Source organism: Centruroides sculpturatus, unplaced genomic scaffold (genome assembly GCF_000671375.1).
Source record: "Centruroides sculpturatus isolate CEXI.00-Female unplaced genomic scaffold, Cexi_2.0 scaffold454, whole genome shotgun sequence".
Classification (NCBI taxonomy): Eukaryota; Metazoa; Arthropoda; class Arachnida; order Scorpiones; family Buthidae; genus Centruroides; species Centruroides sculpturatus.
The window spans coordinates 206,895-228,771 of record NW_019384681.1 but is presented as its reverse complement, the minus strand read 5'-3'; the positions used below and the strand labels follow the sequence as shown (position 1 = coordinate 228,771).

General features: G+C 31.2%; 1 protein-coding gene across 1 annotated transcript in view; it reads right to left on the bottom strand.

Moving 5' to 3' along the window:
- The window catches only part of LOC111626966, a 106,428-nt gene extending 85,140 nt beyond the window's left edge, over positions 1–21,288 (bottom strand). The window contains exon 1 of the mRNA XM_023370510.1: positions 20,351–21,288. Coding sequence (XP_023226278.1) covers positions 20,351–21,124 — 774 coding nt within the window. The 5' untranslated portion in view covers positions 21,125–21,288. The remainder of the gene's footprint in view (positions 1–20,350) is intronic.
- Positions 21,289–21,877: the final 589 nt, after the last annotated feature.

Sequence of the window (21,877 nt, the reverse complement as noted above, 5' to 3'; positions counted from 1 at the left end):
TTTTTAAAAGTTTGTGTGTACCACTCCCCTTAACCCCACATCTGCAATGGTCATAAATTCGGAGAACCAGGGGAAGAGATCACTTGGTCAGGGGATAGAGGAGTGAAAAGTCCCCACCTTGCAGACTGGACATCTGGAGAACAGACGTTGAATTCATCCGTCCTTAGTATCAATTTTTCCTTCGAGTTAAACTATAGCAATCTTTATTTTGTATTTTACATATTAATATGGTATGCATAGTATTTAAGTTAAAACATAAATTGATGTTTGTAAACGGTCTACCCTCCTACCTCCTAATTTGTGAAAAAGCAAAATAAGAAACAATTTTTGTTGTGTACTTAATGAAAAAATGTAAGTGTTTTTAGTGTTTTTTGGTTTGTTTCATTTAATGTAATATAACATAGTCATGTTTTAACACTTTTTGTTTATTTGAACTAGCACTGAAGAGGGGTTGGAGTATATTATACCAACCCGAAATATATTTGTAGTTCAATGAAAAATAAAAGTTAAATTTGCTAACCAGAAATTGCTGTGAGATACGTCTACCAAAGCATGTGTTTTGGATTACAGAGACGAATTTACATTGTTAATGAATCATATTATTAATATGTTCAATATATCTTTCGTTGTAACCTGGTGAATATAAATTATTTAGGTTACCTTAAATCATATTCTCAGGCATATTCATATACTATCTTTCATTGTATTACCGAATCATTATTAAAAATACAGTATATAGTTGTANCAAAGTTTAAATTCATGAATTGAAAATATTAAAAATGGAATCTTAATTTGAATGTATCACTTTAGATTTTGTTAACAATTGGAGATGTAAAAAATGTTAAAGCAAGCATATCTCATAAGAGAAAGAAAATGGAACAATAAATAATACCAATACTGAATATTTACAATATTTAGTAATATCAAATAATCTGAAATAATATAAATTGTATATAATGCAATACAAATAAACTGAACTCCAAACAATACTTTCACTTATACATAGTCTAGAGATAAATTTAATTTAAAATTTATAAAACTGAACAGGAAATTTTTATTTGATAAAAATGTTTTTAACTACATATCATTTGGCTTTAGTATTTAATATTTTAAAAAGAGCAAACTGACTTATCAGGAAATCTTACATTTCAGCTTTAATATACAGGGGGTACACAAAAGTAGGTATGCAGTTGTTATTACAGAAAAAAAACATGCAGGGAGAAAATAGAAGAAAAAACATTTATTTTTATGTACAAATTAAATCACAAATAAGGAATACGAACTAATAACAGATAATAAAAATAATAATAATGAACACCAAACATGTGTATTTCTCAGATTCTCAACTATATATCTATGTTTTCACCCCCCCCATTAAAAGCAGCATTTAAAAAATATCTGAAATGATACATCTTTATGCTTGAGTTAAAAATATTTCAGTTATGCAAATTGAAATACTTGCCACACAACAAAACTCTTTCAAAGTACATTAGAGTCTCTGTAATTTGTCATATCAGACCAGCATGTGTTGGATTACTAGATTCTGTATGTATCTACATACTGACATTTATGTCGTGGCCACATCTCTTAACCAGTGAGTACCTCTTAACTTAGAATGACCCATATATATAATATATAATATATATATATTTTTACCCTGTATCATCTTATAGATGTCTATGACTATTAGCCTTCATGCTTCTAATATATTTTTTGTGCCCTACTTCCAAATACTAAAATTACTTAAAAATTTAAATTTGATGAAAACTTTTTAATTAAAAATTAAATAAAGCATTAACTTTGAAAACAAATGTTCAAACGATTGTCCGATGAGAAATTTTATTAAACACTACAATACAAATCAATGATTCTTAAACTTTATAACATCGTTCACTATAATTACTTCATATTTCATTCATCCTTTATTCATTCTCTGAATGAAATGAAATAAATATAGCACAATTCATTTATTATATTTTGAGTTCTAATTAAATAAATAGTGATATAAGTTAATTACTTGTAATTATTTGATAAACTAGTATAAAAACCGATCATTTCATTGAAAATTATCGAATGAATGAAAATAATGCTATTGTGTACATTTTAGATCAATATTTATAATTTATCTAACCCAAACTATTTTACTGCAACTTTTCATTTATTAATGAATATCATCAACTAGCAACAATAAAATATTTAATTTTTATTATAATAAATTTGAAAATAAGACTTTTCACGAAAAAATTTCTATTAAATTTTAATGAATTAATACTATTTAATATTAACTATTTTTGTGTTTTGATTAGAAAATTCACTCATGAATAAAAACATTTTAGATATTATAGATAAACTAGTATATGAATGTTCTCATTTAATATTTAATCCTATTTCTCACTGGTATTTTGGTGACCTACACTTTTAATTTCAATAACTAGAAATAACTTTGGCACTCTGGTCCATCATCAACAAATTGCAGATTCTCTTTGTTTACTTACCATATTAACATAATTGTTATTATTGTTTACATTCAACAATTTATTAAATAGTATATCAATTTTGTTAAATTTTAAGAAAATTGTGATCAGTATAACTTTTTTAATTCAAAAAAGTAGGCCTACCCATTTTGATGACATTTATAAGTACTATAAAACATTAATGTAAAATATAATTTAATAACAATAAAACTTCAAGAATATTTACATATTAATTATCAATTAATTATTATTATTATATATTACAGTATAGAAAATTATTATTTAAGTATATTCCTGTTTTGCTTACAGAAGATAGAAAATTTCTCAAATATTTGAATTGATATTCCTACTCAAGTTATCTTGATATCCAATTAAGAACAAACCAGAAGTCAATGATAACTAGCCTAACAGTTTTAGGTGTTCAAGTTTCACACAATCTGATGATGAAATAATACTGTAATACCTTTACTGTTATTCTCTATGTGATGAGTATTCGTCCCCAAAATATCCCAAACATAACTGTTCTCCAAAATATTCTAAAATTATATTTAAAAAAACAATAAATATTTAAATGGTATTTTAACAAAATTCATTTTAAAATTAATTTCATAAAAGCTATTAACTATTGCTAATATTTTTTTTCAACACTTCAAATCACTAGAATATTAAACTTATGTCATTTTAAATCTAAGAAACAGGGTTAAATGTCATTTAATCCTTATATAAGAAAACAGCTGATTTTAAAAAAATAGCAAAGTTTAAATTCATGAATTGAAAATATTAAAAATGGAATCTTAATTTGAATGTATCACTTTAGATTTTGTTAACAATTGGAGATGTAAAAAATGTTAAAGCAAGCATATCTCATAAGAGAAAGAAAATGGAACAATAAATAATACCAATACTGAATATTTACAATATTTAGTAATATCAAATAATCTGAAATAATATAAATTGTATATAATGCAATACAAATAAACTGAACTCCAAACAATACTTTCACTTATACATAGTCTAGAGATAAATTTAATTTAAAATTTATAAAACTGAACAGGAAATTTTTATTTGATAAAAATGTTTTTAACTACATATCATTTGGCTTTAGTATTTAATATTTTAAAAAGAGCAAACTGACTTATCAGGAAATCTTACATTTCAGCTTTAATATACAGGGGGTACACAAAAGTAGGTATGCAGTTGTTATTACAGAAAAAAAACATGCAGGGAGAAAATAGAAGAAAAAACATTTATTTTTATGTACAAATTAAATCACAAATAAGGAATACGAACTAATAACAGATAATAAAAATAATAATAATGAACACCAAACATGTGTATTTCTCAGATTCTCAACTATATATCTATGTTTTCACCCCCCCATTAAAAGCAGCATTTAAAAAATATCTGAAATGATACATCTTTATGCTTGAGTTAAAAATATTTCAGTTATGCAAATTGAAATACTTGCCACACAACAAAACTCTTTCAAAGTACATTAGAGTCTCTGTAATTTGTCATATCAGACCAGCATGTGTTGGATTACTAGATTCTGTATGTATCTACATACTGTACAATAAAAATGTGCTTTGTTCATAGATTAGTTTATGGTATTAATCACAATTGTGACTGTTTTGCCAACTGCATATGCAACCAAGAACTAGTGACTGATAGCATATGTGTACAGGTACATCACTCTCTCTCTGATGCATATATCAAGTAATAACATGAAAATTTCATGTGTGAACCCTGCAGCATAGTGTTGGATTATGGGACAGACATATCAGACCTGGCCTGGACTGACAAGACTATATTAAAATTAATTAAAAGGCCAGCGCAGACAAATAAATAGAATAATGAGAAACTATATATTTTTATAAAGTATATATATTAGAAACTATATATTTTTTTTATTTATAACAAATTTTAATGTCATAAGAAATACTTTACTATGCTTTTATTCTATTAGTCATTTTAAATACAGCTTACTTAGCTCATAAAATATAATTCAATTAAATTCAAACTATTAAATTATATAAACTGTAAATTTGTAAAGTTTATGTAATTTCCAAATAACTTTTTGTTTTGATTGTGTTTCCATAGAGATGAAATGTCAAATTCTGTTTCCTTGTTATTTTGAAAAAAATGTTTGCTACATTGTTTAAACTGCTTATGTATACTTTACTTCCCCCCACTGTGACAATTCCTGAAGTTGATTTTCTGAGACAAAAGAATTTCCAATTACATAAATCAATATTTTTATATCTTAAATAAAGCAATAACAGTTTATAACACTATCATTTGGAATCTGATATTGCACATTATATTCTTAATTTCAGTTTATATATTCTGCTTTATTTTTAATTAAGTGTTAAATTATTGTTTCTTTGATGTAATTAACTGATATATTTAAAAGTAAAATAATTAATTTGCTTAATCACATAAAATTATATGAAATTATAAAATAGAAATCATGTTTTCTGATCAATCTTTAATATTCATAACTCAATAATGCATTCACAAAAAAATTAAAATTTACTGAGGATAAATTTTGCCTTTCATAAAATCAAAGTAAAAATCACAATTCCTTATTTAAATTTATTCTGATTTTCTTTTCTTTTTTTTTAGTAATTTTTTATTATTCAGAATATTTCATTTAAATTACAGTAAAGCTTCAATTATTGGAAGTAATTGGAGTGGGACAATTTGGGATAATCAATCACATTCAATATGGAAAAACTAAAAATTCATAAAGTAAAAGTATTAATTTCAATTCTAGTACAATACAACAGTAAAAAATGTTAAAGTTAAAAATGTTAAATAATAAGAAAAATTGTCTAATTTATTAAAATAAACACATACAAACATACATACAAAAGACATCAGCCATACACAAGATGTTTAGCCTAAGTCAGAGTAAACTACAAAAGCGGAAGAGCTTCACAATGCTTGCTTCCATCTAGGTACACACTGCTCAATAGCGCAGGTGGAAACTTTATTCACATTATGTGTAGGAAGAACAAAAGACACTACTTACACTGTCACATTTATTCTGACAGTAAGGTAGCTTTACACAGGATTGCAAAGTCTGATAGCCGCTTAAAACTTGTCCATCTCATACACCACATTTTTAGACACTTAGACAACAACATTAGAATAGATTTTCAATGATCATGCAGGGTTCTCGGCAACGAGATCGCTGACCGTCTTGCCAAACAAGCTGCAAAGTCTTCAGTCACTAGTACTCGTTCAGTTACATTCCTAACTCGTACATCAACAATCATGTCAAGAAGCAAATCTTCATTCTCTGGCAAGACAGCTGGGACCATGACACCACTGGTAGGCTCACCTATACTTTCATCTCCAAGGTTGATACTACTGCAATTCTTTGCCACTTTTACCCTAGTTACACCCTGACTTGGCTACTTACAGGACATGGCAACTTTAAGCAATATTTGCATAGATTTAACCTTGGGGACAATCCACAATGCGATTGTGGTATTCAGGAGGACCAAACACCACTACACTTAGTTTTGTTCTGCAATAGGTACAATCACATTAGGGATAGTTTAATGAGAGCTGCTATTCTTGAAGAGTACAACTGGCCTTGCAACTGGTCCAACATGTACAATGTTCCATCATCTACTCATATTCATATCCCTTAGTAGGGCTCTTGAGAGTACTCACTCCTGGGGCACAGATGGCAGTTGAAATAAAGCTTTCCCTTACTTTGTTTCAACTGTCAGTATATAGCTGCCTTTCAACTCTGTATTTTAATTTTTATTTTGTCTTCTTTTTCAGTCTAAATTCAGTTAGTCCTAGTTGTAAGTTAGTTTAGTTACTCTTAGCTTGGTTTCTGGTTAGGTTATGATAGGTTAGGTTAAATTAGATTAGGGTTTGTTAGTTTTAGTCATTTGGTTAGATTTGTCCTAGGTTATGGTAGATTAGTTTAGTTAGTACGTTAATGTTTAAAAAAAATAAATACATAAAAAAAATAATAAAAATAAAAAATAAGTAAATAAAAATTTGGGGTCTTGCTCATTTGTCTCTGTCGGTCCATTCATTTTATCTAGTTTGTCATTGTGTTTGTTTGCTTTTTTGTGCTGTCTGTCCAGCTGTTTAAGTAGTATTAAGATTCACAATCTCATTCAGTTTTATTAGTATTAAGTAGATATAAGTCTTCCTAGTAATAGCCACTTGGTACTAACTTCTACACTTAGCTATTCTTGGTAGCACTCAATTATTGGTGTTTGCTGCACTTGAGTTTTTTTAGACCCTTCAGGGGACTACGGCCTTGCAGCCTAAAAACTACATGCCAACATCAAACATAGAGGGTACTGTAGACTTATGTATGCCATTCAGAGGGATCCTACTTTTCTCTACTGTCTATCTCCTTGCCCTCCCCTTTCCCTTACCCTTTTTTCTAAGTCAGAGTAAAACTACAAAAGCGGCACCATCATCGTCACCGATCTTAGAACCATCAACTGTCAGTGTAAATCCTAAACATGAAATGATCACCTGGATCTTCGAAATAAATGTCAGGGACAAGCTGATGGGAGGGGTGGTAATCGTTAGTTGAAAGGGTATTTTTGTCGATGCTGAATTTTTTTATTAGGATTAAAATAAACACACTAGTCTTTCACTGAAATCTAAAATAAACTGATAAAACTTTGAATTTACTGTAAAATAAAAAATACACAATAGTACAATTAAAGTACAATATTACTCACATAAAAATTACTTATTATACTTTTGTTTTTCTTTTTAAGAGGTTACTTGTTTTATTTTATTTTACACTAGTGTTGATAAGATAGTTCAGAGAGCCTACAGAAGATTGCTGACAATCATTATATTATGTAAAAACTTAATTTCTGAAATTAGTACATTCTGAAGTCAATTACTATATTTATCAAATGAATGTGACATTTAAAAAATCTTAAATTGAAATTCTATGTCAATTGAGGAACCTTAATTGTCAGAAAAGTAAAAGTATGGTCACTAATTTCAATAAATTTCAATTTTTTGTTATTAGATTGTTGAGTTGTGTAGTGTTATTTACAATATCCAACACCCCAAAATATTTTATAAAAAATAATTTCATTATCCATGCATCTTACATAACAATAAGCATTCAACTGCAAGTCACTATATTATAAAAAAAAAGTTATTTTAAATGTTAAACTTTTTTATACTTAAATTAAAAAGAGTGTGTCTAATTTTTAAGTTGTATTATGATTCTATAATATATTCTGAAACTGTGTCTTCTTTTATTTGAATAATTTGTTATCACTACTAGGTGCATATACAGACACTTGGCAATTCTGTCATCAACTTTTATTCGGGAATTTTTTATTTGCCAAATTTTTTATTTATCGGCTAATAAAAAATTCTCAAATAAAAGTTGATGACAGAATTGCCAAGTGTCTGTATATGCACCTAGTAGTGATAACAAATTATTCAAATAAAAGAAGACACAGTTTCAGAATATATTATAGAATCATAATACAACTTAAAAATTAGACACACTCTTTTTAATTTAAGTATAAAAAAGTTTAACATTTAAAATAACTTTTTTTTTATAATATAGTGACTTGCAGTTGAATGCTTATTGTTATGTAAGATGCATGGATAATGAAATTATTTTTTATAAAATATTTTGGGGTGTTGGATATTGTAAATAACACTACACAACTCAACAATCTAATAACAAAAAATTGAAATTTATTGAAATTAGTGACCATACTTTTACTTTTCTGACAATTAAGGTTCCTCAATTGACATAGAATTTCAATTTAAGATTTTTTAAATGTCACATTCATTTGATAAATATAGTAATTGACTTCAGAATGTACTAATTTCAGAAATTAAGTTTTTACATAATATAATGATTGTCAGCAATCTTCTGTAGGCTCTCTGAACTATCTTATCAACACTAGTGTAAAATAAAATAAAACAAGTAACCTCTTAAAAAGAAAAACAAAAGTATAATAAGTAATTTTTATGTGAGTAATATTGTACTTTAATTGTACTATTGTGTATTTTTTATTTTACAGTAAATTCAAAGTTTTATCAGTTTATTTTAGATTTCAGTGAAAGACTAGTGTGTTTATTTTAATCCTAATAAAAAAATTCAGCATCGACAAAAATACCCTTTCAACTAACGATTACCACCCCTCCCATCAGCTTGTCCCTGACATTTATTTCGAAGATCCAGGTGATCATTTCATGTTTAGGATTTACACTGACAGTTGATGGTTCTAAGATCGGTGACGATGATGGTGCCGCTTTTGTAGTTTTACTCTGACTTAGAAAAAAGGGTAAGGGAAAGGGGAGGGCAAGGAGATAGACAGTAGAGAAAAGTAGGATCCCTCTGAATGGCATACATAAGTCTACAGTACCCTCTATGTTTGATGTTGGCATGTAGTTTTTAGGCTGCAAGGCCGTAGTCCCCTGAAGGGTCTAAAAAAACTCAAGTGCAGCAAACACCAATAATTGAGTGCTACCAAGNCCTAATTTATATATAATTAATATATAATTATATGTACAGTACCTAATTTATATATAATTTATATAATACTGTCCAGACGATAGAAATCTCTCCGTAGCGTGGCGCTATGGACGGCGGGAAAGTAGTTCGGCTGCCCGATGACATTTTACGTAATTATAGGAGTTTTTTTACCTTTTTTTACGGATACCGTCACAATTTTTTCACAGTTTTATAAGAATCGTAATTATTGGGACCGTAATTATAGGGGGGGTCGACTGTATATGTTTTTAGCCTTATAACAAATAGGTTGACATCAGGAAGGGCATCCAGCCGTAAAACCTATGCCAAAACTACATGGAATGTCTGCTAGACTACAAGTAAGTTATAACTGTGTTAGGATATCCTCTCAAAGCAATGCACAGTCATGTCTTCCAAAAACTTTGTCAAATGAGCTGGGGCTACCGAAACAAGGACAGGTTCAGATAAAGAAGTTTGTTCAGAAAGAGAAGAGAAAGAAGACAAGTATAAGAATAGGTACTTTAAACATCGGAACATTGAATGGGAAGAGTAGAAAGTTGGTTGATCTTATGCAAACAAGGAGAGTGAATATTTTGTGCCTGCAAAAGACAAGATGGAAAGGAAATAAAGCTTAAGAACTTGGTGAAGGATATAAGCTGTTTGTGAGTGGAGCGAATAAGGGAGGAAGGAAAGGAGTTGGTATCATAATTGATAAAGTTCTAAAAGGCAGAGTCTGCGAGGTTAAACAAAGATGTGATAGAATTATGAGTGTTAAGTTAGATGTTGGTAGAATTTTCATTATGATTGTCTGTGTGTATGCTTCTCAGCCAGGTAGTGGAAAAGAAGAAAAGACAAACTTTTGGACAGATCTTGACCAAGTTATAATGTGTGTTCCTATGAATGAGAGATTAATCTGTAAGGACGATTTAAATGGTCATGTTGGGAAAAGGAAGAATGCAAAAAGAAGAATTCTTGGGAGGTAGAGTGTGGGAGAAAGGAATGGAGAGGAAGAAAGACTAGTCGATGATGCTGTGGCTTTTGACCTTGTGCTAGTTAACACCTACTTTGAGAAGAAAGCAAATCAACTGGTTACATATATGAGTGGAGGTAGATCCAGCCAGATTGATTTTTTCTTGTGCTGCAGGAGACATCTGAGTGAAGTAAGAAACAGTAAGATGTTAAATGGAGAAAGTGTTGCTGCACAACATAGAGTTCTCCTGGTGGATTGTGACTTTCTTATGGGCCATTGTAAGAATTGTGTTAGCCAGATTAAACTAAAGATCAAATGGTGGAATTTGAAAGAGGAGGAATTAAGGAAAGAGTTTAAGGTAAAAGTGTTAAAAGAAATCCAGTTCCCAGATGATGTGCAAACATGCTGGTTACTGAATAGTAATTGCATTTTGAAAGTTGGAAAAGAGGTTTTAGGAAAAACTTCAGGAAAGAGATTGCCAGAAGGAAAGGAACTTTGGTGGTGGAATGCAGAGGTAAATGCACAGTTAAACAAAAGAAAGAGGCAAAGAAAAGGTGGGATTTGATGGGAAGGCTGGAAGATAAAAAAAACTTACCATTTGGTAAATAAAACAACTAAAAAAGCAGTGGCTATTGCAAAAGCAAAGGCTTTTGAAGAGGCTTATAAAGTTTTCAAAAGGAAAGGTGGTGAAAGGCAGCTGATTAGAATTGCCAAAGCAAGAGAAGCCATCAAAAGATTTTACATTTATTAAACTGATTAAAGATGATAAAGTAGTAGTATTACAAGATTGTGAAAGGGTCAAGGAAAGATGGAAAGTATATTTTAGGAATCAATGTTACACTATCTGGAACCTGTGACCGGTGCTCTATGCGTATATATTGTATATCGCTTGACAAACGTTTTCGAGCAATCTGTTCGCTCTTCTTCAGGTCGACTGAAAATTCCCTGGACAGAGTGTATATTATTTGTTGGGATCAGGTGTCTATTCCGACTGGGTGGGTCACTTCTGGCATGCACGGTTGCATGGTGGGGGAGGAAATGGCAGGTTGGTGTCTAACAGCGATTGCCAGGCCATAGACAGGGTTAGTTCTTCCTTTCGGTTAACGCAGGTGGTTAGCCGGCCGGCGTTGTAGATAGCCGCAGCCTCCAGCCACCTGAGATGCTGTTGGTGGGACGTGTTGATGATGATAGTAGCCTTCTCGAGTTGCGCTTCAATTTCAGTATCCGATGCATATGTGGCCAGGGATGTGGTTAGTCTCCTGTGTCGGATATCCGCTTGGTGTTCATGCAGGCAGGTGTATAAGGAGCGCTTGGTCGAGCTGATGTATAGTAGGTCCGCGTTTTGTCTGTTGTCCCAGAGTGGGATAGAGTAGATTCCGGGGAGTCTGGTGTGATCGGGAGGGTCTTTATCGTTCCGTAGGATACGGAAAATTGTGGGGCATCTTCTGTATGCCAATTGTATCCCATGCTCTCTGGCTATCTTCTTATTCACAGTCTTGAGGTGCGTGTTGAATGTGATGGGGACCCGTGTTGGGCTATCTTGCTGCAAGTCAGTGGCATTTCTTGCAGTTAGGGCGTGTTTCTGGCGTTGGTATCATTCAACCAAGCAGCGTGTCATGTTCGGGAACCCGTGCTCAGTTGCTATCCTTTTGATGTGGGCTAATTCGTTTGTTAGGGCTTGCATGGTAGATGAGTGTGAAAACGCTCTCTCCACCAGAGCCCTAAAGGCAGCTGCCTTGTACGGGAACGAGTCACAAAAATCGGCTGGTATGTACGTGGGGGTGGATGAGGGCTTGTGATATACAGCCATGCGGATGGGTGGGTCCTACTATTTTTATTCCAATGTCGAGGAAATGGACTTCCTCTGTACTAGCTTGCTCCAGTTCAACGGTTAGGCCGAAAGGGTTGTTGTTGATTGTTCTGACGAAAGATATCATGTCGGGGACCTCTCTCCATACGATAAGAATGTCGTTCACATATCTTTTATAAATCAGGATGCTAGGAAGGAAAGGTGGGAGGGCCTTACTTTCGAGCTGTCTGACAACCATTTCACAGAGGTCACCCGAGAGTGGGCTACCCATCGGTACACCTTGCTGGCTAACCACCTGCGTTAACCGGAAGGAAGAGCTAACCCTGTCTATGGCCTGGCAATCGTTGTTAGACACCAACCCGCCATTTCCTCCCCCACCACGCAACCGTGCATGCCAGAAGTGACCCACCCAGTTGGAACCGACACCCAATCCCAACAAATAATATACACTCCGTCCGGGGAATTTTCAGTCGACCTGAAGAAGAGCGAACAGATCGCTCGAAAACGTTTGTCAAGCGATATACAATATATACACATAGAGTACTGGTCACAGGTTCCAGATAGTGTAACGTTGATTTCACCCCAGTGCCGAAAGTGGAACAGTTCCTATATTTTATATTTTACGAATTTATTGAATGAAGAAAACCCCAGAACATTATACAAGAATGGAGAGGCAAATGAAGGAGTGGTGCAAAATATTAGCAGAGAAGAAGTGGAAAGTGTACTTAGAAAATGAAAATGGGAAAAGCAATAAGCACTGCAGATTGCGGTTGAGGCTTGAAGAGGTTTGGGTGAGGAGGGAATTGATATCCTTTGGGACCTTATGAAGAAACTCTGGCAGCAGGAGAAGATCCCAGATGAATGGAGAAAGAGCATTATTGTGCTGATCTTTAAAGGTAAAAGGGATGTACAGAATTGAAGAAATTACAGAGGTATAATGTCCCATACTATGAAGATTTTAGAGATAATTGTCAAAAGGATCAGACAGGAATCTGAGATTGGAGAGAAACAGTTTGACTTTTTGCCAAGAAGGCGTACGATTAATGCTATCTTTGCTCTAAAACAGCTGATGGAAAGGCAGAGAAATGCAGGAAGGTTTGCACATGGTGTTCATAGATCTAGAAAAGGCTTATGATAGGGTAAGTGGTATGGAGATGTTTGAGGGAAAATAATGTTCCAGAAAAACATGTTAGGCTCATCAAAGAAATGTAAGAGGAAACAGAGACACAAGTTAAGAGTAGTGTGGGCACTAAAGAAGGGTTCTTCGTTAATGTTGGTTTGCATCAGGAATCGGTCCTTAGCCCTTATTTGTTTGACCTGATAGTGGACATGTTGACATGTGATGTGAAGTGGAGTATGCTGTTTGCAGATGATATTGTGCTTTGTGAACTTTCCCAAACCAAGGCTGAGAAGAAACTGGAAGATTGGAGGAAAGTTTTGGAATGAATATTAGCAGAACTAAAACAACTTATATGACTCTGAATGGCAGGGACAAGTGCAATATTAAAATCCAAAATGTGCCGCTTCCTTTGGTTTCAAGTTTTAAGTACCTTGGGGTCTTTGTTGAGATGGGGGGGAGGACTGGACTCTGAAGTGCAACTTAGAATTCAATGTGGATGGATGAACTGGATGTAGTTGAGCAGTGTGTTATGCAATAAGAAAGTTAGCTGCAAACTGAAAGGTAAATTGTACAAATTGGTTGTTAGACCTGCATTGTTGTATGAGGCAGAGACATGGGCAATTACGAGAACCCAAGAGAAAAATGGAGGTGGTGGAGATGAGAATGTTGAGATGGATGTGTGGAGTGCCAAGGAAAGATAGAATAAGAAACAATTTTATTAGAGACTCTGTTAAAGTGGATCCCTTGAGTGGGAACTCAAGGGACCCACTTTAACAGAGCCTCTAATGAAAGATTGCAGGTTGAGGTGGTTTGACGATATAGTATGTAAAAGTGAAGATTATGTTGGAAAAAGGGTCTGTAAACTGGTAGTAAAGGGAAAGAGGGAGAGAGGAAGACCAAGGCTGCATTGGAAAGATAAAGTGGATGAAGACCTGAATCAGATGGGACTTAAGAGACAAGAAGCCCTTGATAGGAAGAAATGGAGTAAATGCTAACCCCATATAAACATGGGAAAAAGTAAAGATGAAGAAGAAGAAAGAAGAGTTTGAAATGGTTGGCCTAAATAAGAAATTAAAGGTTTTTACAACTTCTCATACTTTTTTTGGAGCATCTTTTCTTGTAGCAGCAGCAGAGCATTCTATTATGCAGGATTTAAAAGAAGGTTCTTCTTCTGTCATCCAAGTAGCTGACACTAGGATCTAGGAAATAAAATCAAAAAGAAAATAATGAAAAATTTGGAATTTATACTGAATTGAATGTAAAACCCTCATTTCTCGATAAGGAATTACCACTTTATATAGTGAATTTTGTTTTGATGGAGTATGGAGAAGGTGCAATTTTTGGGTGCCCTGCACATTATTAACATGATTTTGAATTTGCATGTGGTTTACCTATTATCTGATTATTTCTTCAGCCCAATTGGATGTCATTCCAGAGCATGACACTGGAATCCAGAATTCTTACAATTGATCCCAGTGTCAAGCTATTCAGATGATAGAGGATCTAAATGAAACCTATACTGGTGAAAGAATGATGTTCAACTCTGAATTCTTAAATGAACTGACAGTCAGTAAAGCACAGGAAGTAATCATTAAAAAGCTTGAGGAAATAGGAACAGGTACAAAAACAATAAACTATCATGTACACGATTAGAGAATTTCAAGGCAACATTATTTGAGATGCCCTATACCTATTATTTATTGTAAAGATTGTGGAACTGTGCCAATTCCAGAAAAAGACCTTCCTGTAGTTCTACCAACAAATGTGGAATTTAAAAGTGGTGGCAATCCGCTTGATAAGCAACCAATCTAGAAATTTGTTGATTGCCCAAAATGCAGGAAGCAAGCAGAGCATGAAACTGATACATTTGACATCTTTTTTGAAACTTTTTGGTATTTTGCTGCATTTTGTAGGGAAAATATATCTCTCAATAAGATTCAAAATGTTGAATCTTATTAATATAGTCCTTTAATTTAAATGACATCAGAAATATTATATTAACAAAAAGCATTAATGATTTGAAAATTCAATAGAAATAAAATTAGTAAAAAATGGAAGAAACCAAGAAATGGCAAGCTTGAGTTATGCCAAGTTCTACATATAGAGGTATGTGAAAAATGAAAATTTTTTATTCAAAGTACAAAGCAGTAGAATAAACAATGTAATTCTGTGATATATTTAAGTCCATGTATTTATCTGAATCATTATTAGAACAATATGTGAGATTATGATAACAATTTAAATAAATATCATAAATTTAAGTATATTACAAAATTACCTTTCTATGCTACACTGAAGTTATTCAAAAATCAAATTTCATATAATACATTACATAAATTAACTAAAAAAAATATCTACATGAAAATTTAGGTGTTTTGCAAATAAATGTTAATTAATGTAAGACTTCACAAGTACATAAAGCACTGGAAACAAAATATATTCATGTTGGTTGTCATGGATGAAGAACTCTATTCTAAATAAAAACAAGAATTATGAGAAAATCAAGTATTCTCAAGAAATCCCAGAAATTTACAGGGCTGCCATAAGACTAGAATGCATCAACACTGATTACATTCCCATACCAAACGCATGGAAGTATTATTTAGACTCCTAAAGGAATATACATTGCTTACAATATGTCACAACCATTGTTCAAACTGATTTGAAACATGTGAAAATTAGAACGCTGCTACATTCTATAAATAGAATAGTTATTTTCGTTTGACATTTCCTGAAGAAGGCCGATAAAGGAGTGTCCAAAAATGTTCAAATATTGAATTTGGGTGTTTCATTGCTGGAAATTTTACGTTTAGGTGAGATTCTATTTATCTAGTTCTATTGAAACCTCTTAACCAATGTGCTGAGAGGATTTGAAGAACTTTTAAGGTTGGTTAGCACCATCTGAGTTTTATCAATTCAATTTAAAGAAGATAATGTTGAGATAAGTAAAAATTTTTTTGACTTTTGAAGTAGAAAATACATTATATTATGTAGTGTGTTTACTGGGATCAACAATCCAGTTTGACTTAAGGAGAGAATTCAGAAAAGAATTCAAGATTAGATGTTTTACTTCATATTACAGTGGTACCTCAGGATACGAAATTAATCCATTCTGAAACTGAGATTGTATCATGAAAATGTCGTAAGGTGGATCATCTTTTCCCATACGATTACATGTAAAACCAAATAATTCGTTCCAACGCGAAAAACATACTCAAATTAAAGCCAANAATACCTGATTAAAGGGTGGCCGAAATTTTTCTCCGCCCCGGGCGGCTAACACCCACGGTACGCCACTGCGCATCTGAACTCGTCTATCAAAAAATTGGCGCATGGTATGCAAAAGGTTGGCCACCCCTGATCTAAAACAATTCATGCATCTTATAGTGCATAAACTCAAAGAAAATATAAATGCTAATACGATTATTTTTTCATAATTATTTTCTCCAAAAAATCACATAATTATTTTGTATCCCTAGCATTTAAAATAATAATAATCACTTATTAAAAGTGGAAGTACTGGTATATGAAATCCTAAAACACTGAATAAATAAAATTCATACATCTTAATACAAATCAGTTTTAAAAAATTACACACATAAGAAATTCTAATCAATTCATTAATGTTATTCAAACATTAGACTATTCATTTTGAAACAAAATCAATGTTAACATTCATACAAAATCAACATAATTATAAAAACAGCACCAAAATTAGAATAACATTATAAAAACTTCATACACAAAATATTCATTTTTTTCTCTACTGGATTATGTTAAAAGGTTATTAAAGCATTTATAATTAGTAATATTCTCTTACATTCATAAAACTGAAAAATAAATATGGATAAACTAATGAAAAACATCCGAAATTATAGACGAAAATTTATATTTTAGAATATTGATGGACAATTTAACCAGAAAGATCATAGTGTTTTAGATTATAAAATTTTTGAAATCATTTCCATTTGAAAACTATGGATTTGAAATACAGACAACCCTTAACCAGGACTCAAATTGAGATAATTCAGTCATTTTTTTTCCCCAATTATCTAGCATAACATGTTAAATCAAACTGGTTAACTCAAATTCCTCAAAACTTTTTAACTCAAAATCTGAATTTTTCCACAACTAATTCAAGTTAACCAGACTCCACTGTATGAAAAAACAGGATAAAGTTAGGATAAATTTTTGCAATCTAGGTTTTTAAAACTTAAAATATAAAATTTATAAAAATTTACAATGTGATAATTTCAAATTTTTAAACTGGACTAATCTAGATTTTTAAAATGTTACTATCCTTGCTTAATATTTACAAAGCAATCATTCATTGTCTGAAAAATTGCTTCAAGAAATAAAATTCTTTTCATTTTTACAGTTAATCATTTTTAAATTTCTCTGTATTCTGTAGAAGTTTCTCATAATTATCACTAAATTAAATATATTTAAGCATAATAATGCCATCAAATAAAAACTTTTTAGTATTAATACAAGTGAATAGCAACTAATAGAGAAATGATAATTCTTGTTAATCTACATCTAACTTCCCAAACAGACAATAAACAGTCTATATGTTAAATGTAGTGTGTTTAACATTTATCAATAAAATAAGGAAGTCAAGACATTACTCTTGTGTGGATGTGTTACCATGTTACCATGTTATACTTAATGAAGCTTTCTATTTTTTCATAGACAAATAATAAGGAATAACTCATTTAAAAAAATGGTGTGACTCTTATAATTTCTAACTTTATATTTATAATGTACATAATGATCATTTGTTTGAGTGCCACCTATACAGGGTAGGATGCATCCCGATGACTCAAAATCATATAGCAATGCAGGGTCAGAAATTTTTTCCTGAAGTGGTGATGTACACAGAAACAGCTAACCTCTGGTGCAGACTTGCAAAGAAATTATGGCTAGGAATACACCTCATCAGATATCGTTCCACATACAAGTGCTGTGCAGCGGGCCCACTACAATCTGCAGGCCCGTACACCAAATGCAAATCGGCTAACTCTACATCCTTGTGCGAAATGACAATTCCCTGCAAGAACACTCGGAACTTTCACGCAACACCATCTATCACGTCAGGAAAGCATTTCCGACCCCACATTGCTATATATGATTCTGAGTCGTCGGAACAATTTTAAAAGATATGATTAATATTCCAAAAATAATGAAATTATAATAAAATTGCTTTAATGGAACAGGAAGCATACAAAGTAGGATGATGAGAACTAGTACTCAAAAGCATTTGAACATTTTTCTTTAAACTCTGATCTTTGTTAAATTTAGTAGAATAACTTAAAAATTCATTTAATAATATTGAAATAAATAAATCACATTGCAATTTATAAGCTTATTGTCATACTTATTTTTCAAAATATAAGAATTATCATCTAAAACAGGGGTGGCCAAACCGTGGCGCATGCGCCAAACTTGGCGCATTGGACGATTACAAGTGGCGCTTTAGTCAGTTCTGAGCAACATTGCCAGATTTGGCTTCTTTGCAATTAAGAATATTACATAGAAAATTAATTTTTTATAGTCTGTCTTGGCAAGTTCATTTGTTGCACAATTCGTTGCAATCAACTTTACAGATAAAATGAGTGTTCTCCNATACATTTCTTAAATTTTATTTTTATTTAAAACAATAATTTTGATCATTTTAAATTTTATTAACTATTTAAATAGATTTCATGTTAAAATAAATAATAAAATGAAACAAATTACAATGACCATTCCCTTAAAAATAATTTTTGATAATATATACATTTTTATTAATGAAAATTTTATCCAAACCGCATTGTCTACTAATTAACATAACATAATAGCATAAAAATAATTAAATAAATATGCAAGGTTATAAAAATAAATCTAATTATGCTTGTGTTTATAGTATTTTTTGTTTTTATTTTCATTATCATAAATTTCTAGTTTTTTTATTTAACAAAATTTTGATTATTGTGGAAATTATTAAAATTTTTTGAATATCAGTAAAATCTCTCATTTTAAATTAAATATAGTAAAAAGAAAATAGAATTTCGGCATTTGGTTGGTGTCTAGCTATATTATATATCAGGTCTAGCGATGTTGTTTCTATATTTAAACTACTTTTAACAAAAAACAAACACACAAACATATTTTAATATTTTCCGACCAATATTCATCTTTGGAGATTTAACAGTTTTAAAATATTAATGCAAAAATAGTAAAGCTAAAAATTTTTTAAATGAAAATTTCAAAGCTATATGACATCACTAACTCTAGATTAATCATCTTATTAACTATTCAAAGTGTTTTCTTCCAATAACACAGAATTTGCATTCTGTGTTTAACTATTCAATTATTTTAAGACTACAGTATTATTTTCTAATTATCTAACATTATAACATACATATTAATATACATCAACATATTTAACATATACATATACATTACATTTAACATATACATATACATATACATTATCAACATATACATATTTAAAAAAAAATTACAGTTTAAAAATCAAAAAAAATTAATTAATTTGATATTTTGTAATATTTTCTTTCACAACTTAAATTTTAATCATTTGTTTTATTTACATTACATTCTTTCATTACAGTAATATAAATATTTTTGTAATTAAAATTAATGCTTTAACAACATTAAAAATGTTTCTGCAATAAAATATGAATAACTAAAGGCATAGTTCTAGTTTTTCAAAATAAGACAGTTCTGCTCTCAATAAACGAAAACCAAACCGAGAAAATTAAAACGAAATACTTTTTAAGTATACAGGTTAGATTCAGCATTTTAGAATTTAGATTTTTCAACTTTCAACAACTTCATTATACCAATGCTTGGCCACTTTTAATTATATACTACAAAAAGATATTCAATACTGCTCTTAAAATTTGTACTCTAAACTGATTCATTTCTTACCATTGTTGACTTTTCAAATTAAAACATTGGTTATTCAGAAAAAATCGTGTACATTTTCATATTTAACATAAATTATCTGAGTGAAGCTAATTTTTAATTTTAGTTTTTATTTATCCATTTAATTTTATCAATTTATTTAAGCAAGCAGCTTTTTACACTCACTTATAAGACAAGCTTAGCATATATTTTAGTAAATATGAAAATATGGTTAATAAATCTATATTTCAAGTGAATCGGTTAATGATATACAGCATTTAAAAATAAAACCTCGTATGCCTTCAATGATATTTGATACACAAAACATTAATAAAATATCAATTTACTACTTTATATAATTATTACAAATGCAATTATACCCATATTTATGCAACTATACAAACATTTATGTATAACTGCATAATTATAAAAAAAGAAAAAATAAGACCCACCGTCTTATAATCTTAAATTGACTTTAATCTAAATTATAATAATGAAATAAAGGATTGAAAATTAAAAAACAATTTAGTGAATATTAGAGGCCTGAGATGATTGTATGACTCACCTGATATGGTAACATAACATTTCCATCCCTGATATCTTCTGAGTTAGTGACATCATATCCAGTATTAGAAGGGATATTATGAGGAAATGGTTTTCCAATAGGTAAAGATGTACTCCTTTGGAATTTGGACGGTGATATTAACATTGATGGCTGACCTATGGCTGGAGGTGATTTCTTTAAAGGTGAAATGGGATTCAGATTTGGCACAGACCTCTTCTGATTATTCCAAGCAGATAATGTATTTTGAGTTTGAGACGTAGTCCACGTCGGATTACTCCAATTCGCGTATGTTTTGTACAAATTCGGTTGCCTATTTTGACTGAAATTATGTGCACCTGTTATAGCCCTTCTCTGGGGTTGAGGGAGAATCTGATTGCTCAAGTTCGTATTTAAAATAGAGTTAGCCGTTATATTCTGAAAGGGAATTTGTCCATTAAGAACAGGGAGTCCCTGCAAGAAGGCATCATCCGTCGACCAGAAATTTGATGCTGTAGTTGACGGTTCCGTAAATCCGAATTGTTGCAAAGGTGAAGACGCGGTAACAGATGTCGACGTTTCGGTAGTCACTTTCTTATCGTTTTGTCCATTCACAACCTCTTCGCTTTTCTCATCGCTGTTCTCATTCAACTGTTTCTGATTCTTTTCTAGCAATAACTCATCTTGCATTTCGCTTCCCGGATAGAATAATGACGTCGTGGCGCTCGTCTGCTGGTAATCGATAGTCGGCGACAACGTTCTTACGGTAGTCGTAACGCCGTAATTATAATCCCCCATCAAGATTTGAGTTCTGGATCCGTTTGTTTTTTCCACAACAGAACCAAATGACTTTCTTCGTCTCCAATGCGTTCCGCTACCAAGGCAACCAAACGATTCTGCGAATGCACCTCGCGCATCACTCCCCCCTTCCGCTTGCAATGGAACCTGGAAGGAAGAGATAAGGCGACCTCAAGCAGACGAAAATCGATCTTCTATTTTTTTAAATTAATATTCAATACGTAATTTACTTTTTATATTCTTACTATTAATAATAACTAAATATTTAGAAATTTTCCTAACAAAATTTCTCAAACCTAACTGATATTATTAACCTTTAATAAACCTATTAATATACACTCGATATCATTATTAATTCTATTTTTTACTCGCAGCAAAATTATTTTCTTATATTATTAAAGTAAATTACAGTACAATTAGAAATAAAAAATAATGCACATAAGATTATTTTATTTTGTGCTAAAAAAACAATAATATTGTCAATTATTGATAAGAAAAAAATGGTAAAACTGTTGATATGTTTCATAATTGTTTAAGTGTTTTAAATATGAAATGTATAAGCCAACCTGAAGTTCTCTTAGTACCAGTCTGCAGGATTTGTTAAAAGATCTTTCGGTTCTCAGGACAGAGAGAATTATATTTATATTATACAGCATATATAATATGCTAACAGAACAATATTATGTACTGAGATAGACTTTTGCCGTACATTCTACTTCTATTAATAAAAATTCATTTATGGTTATTACATTC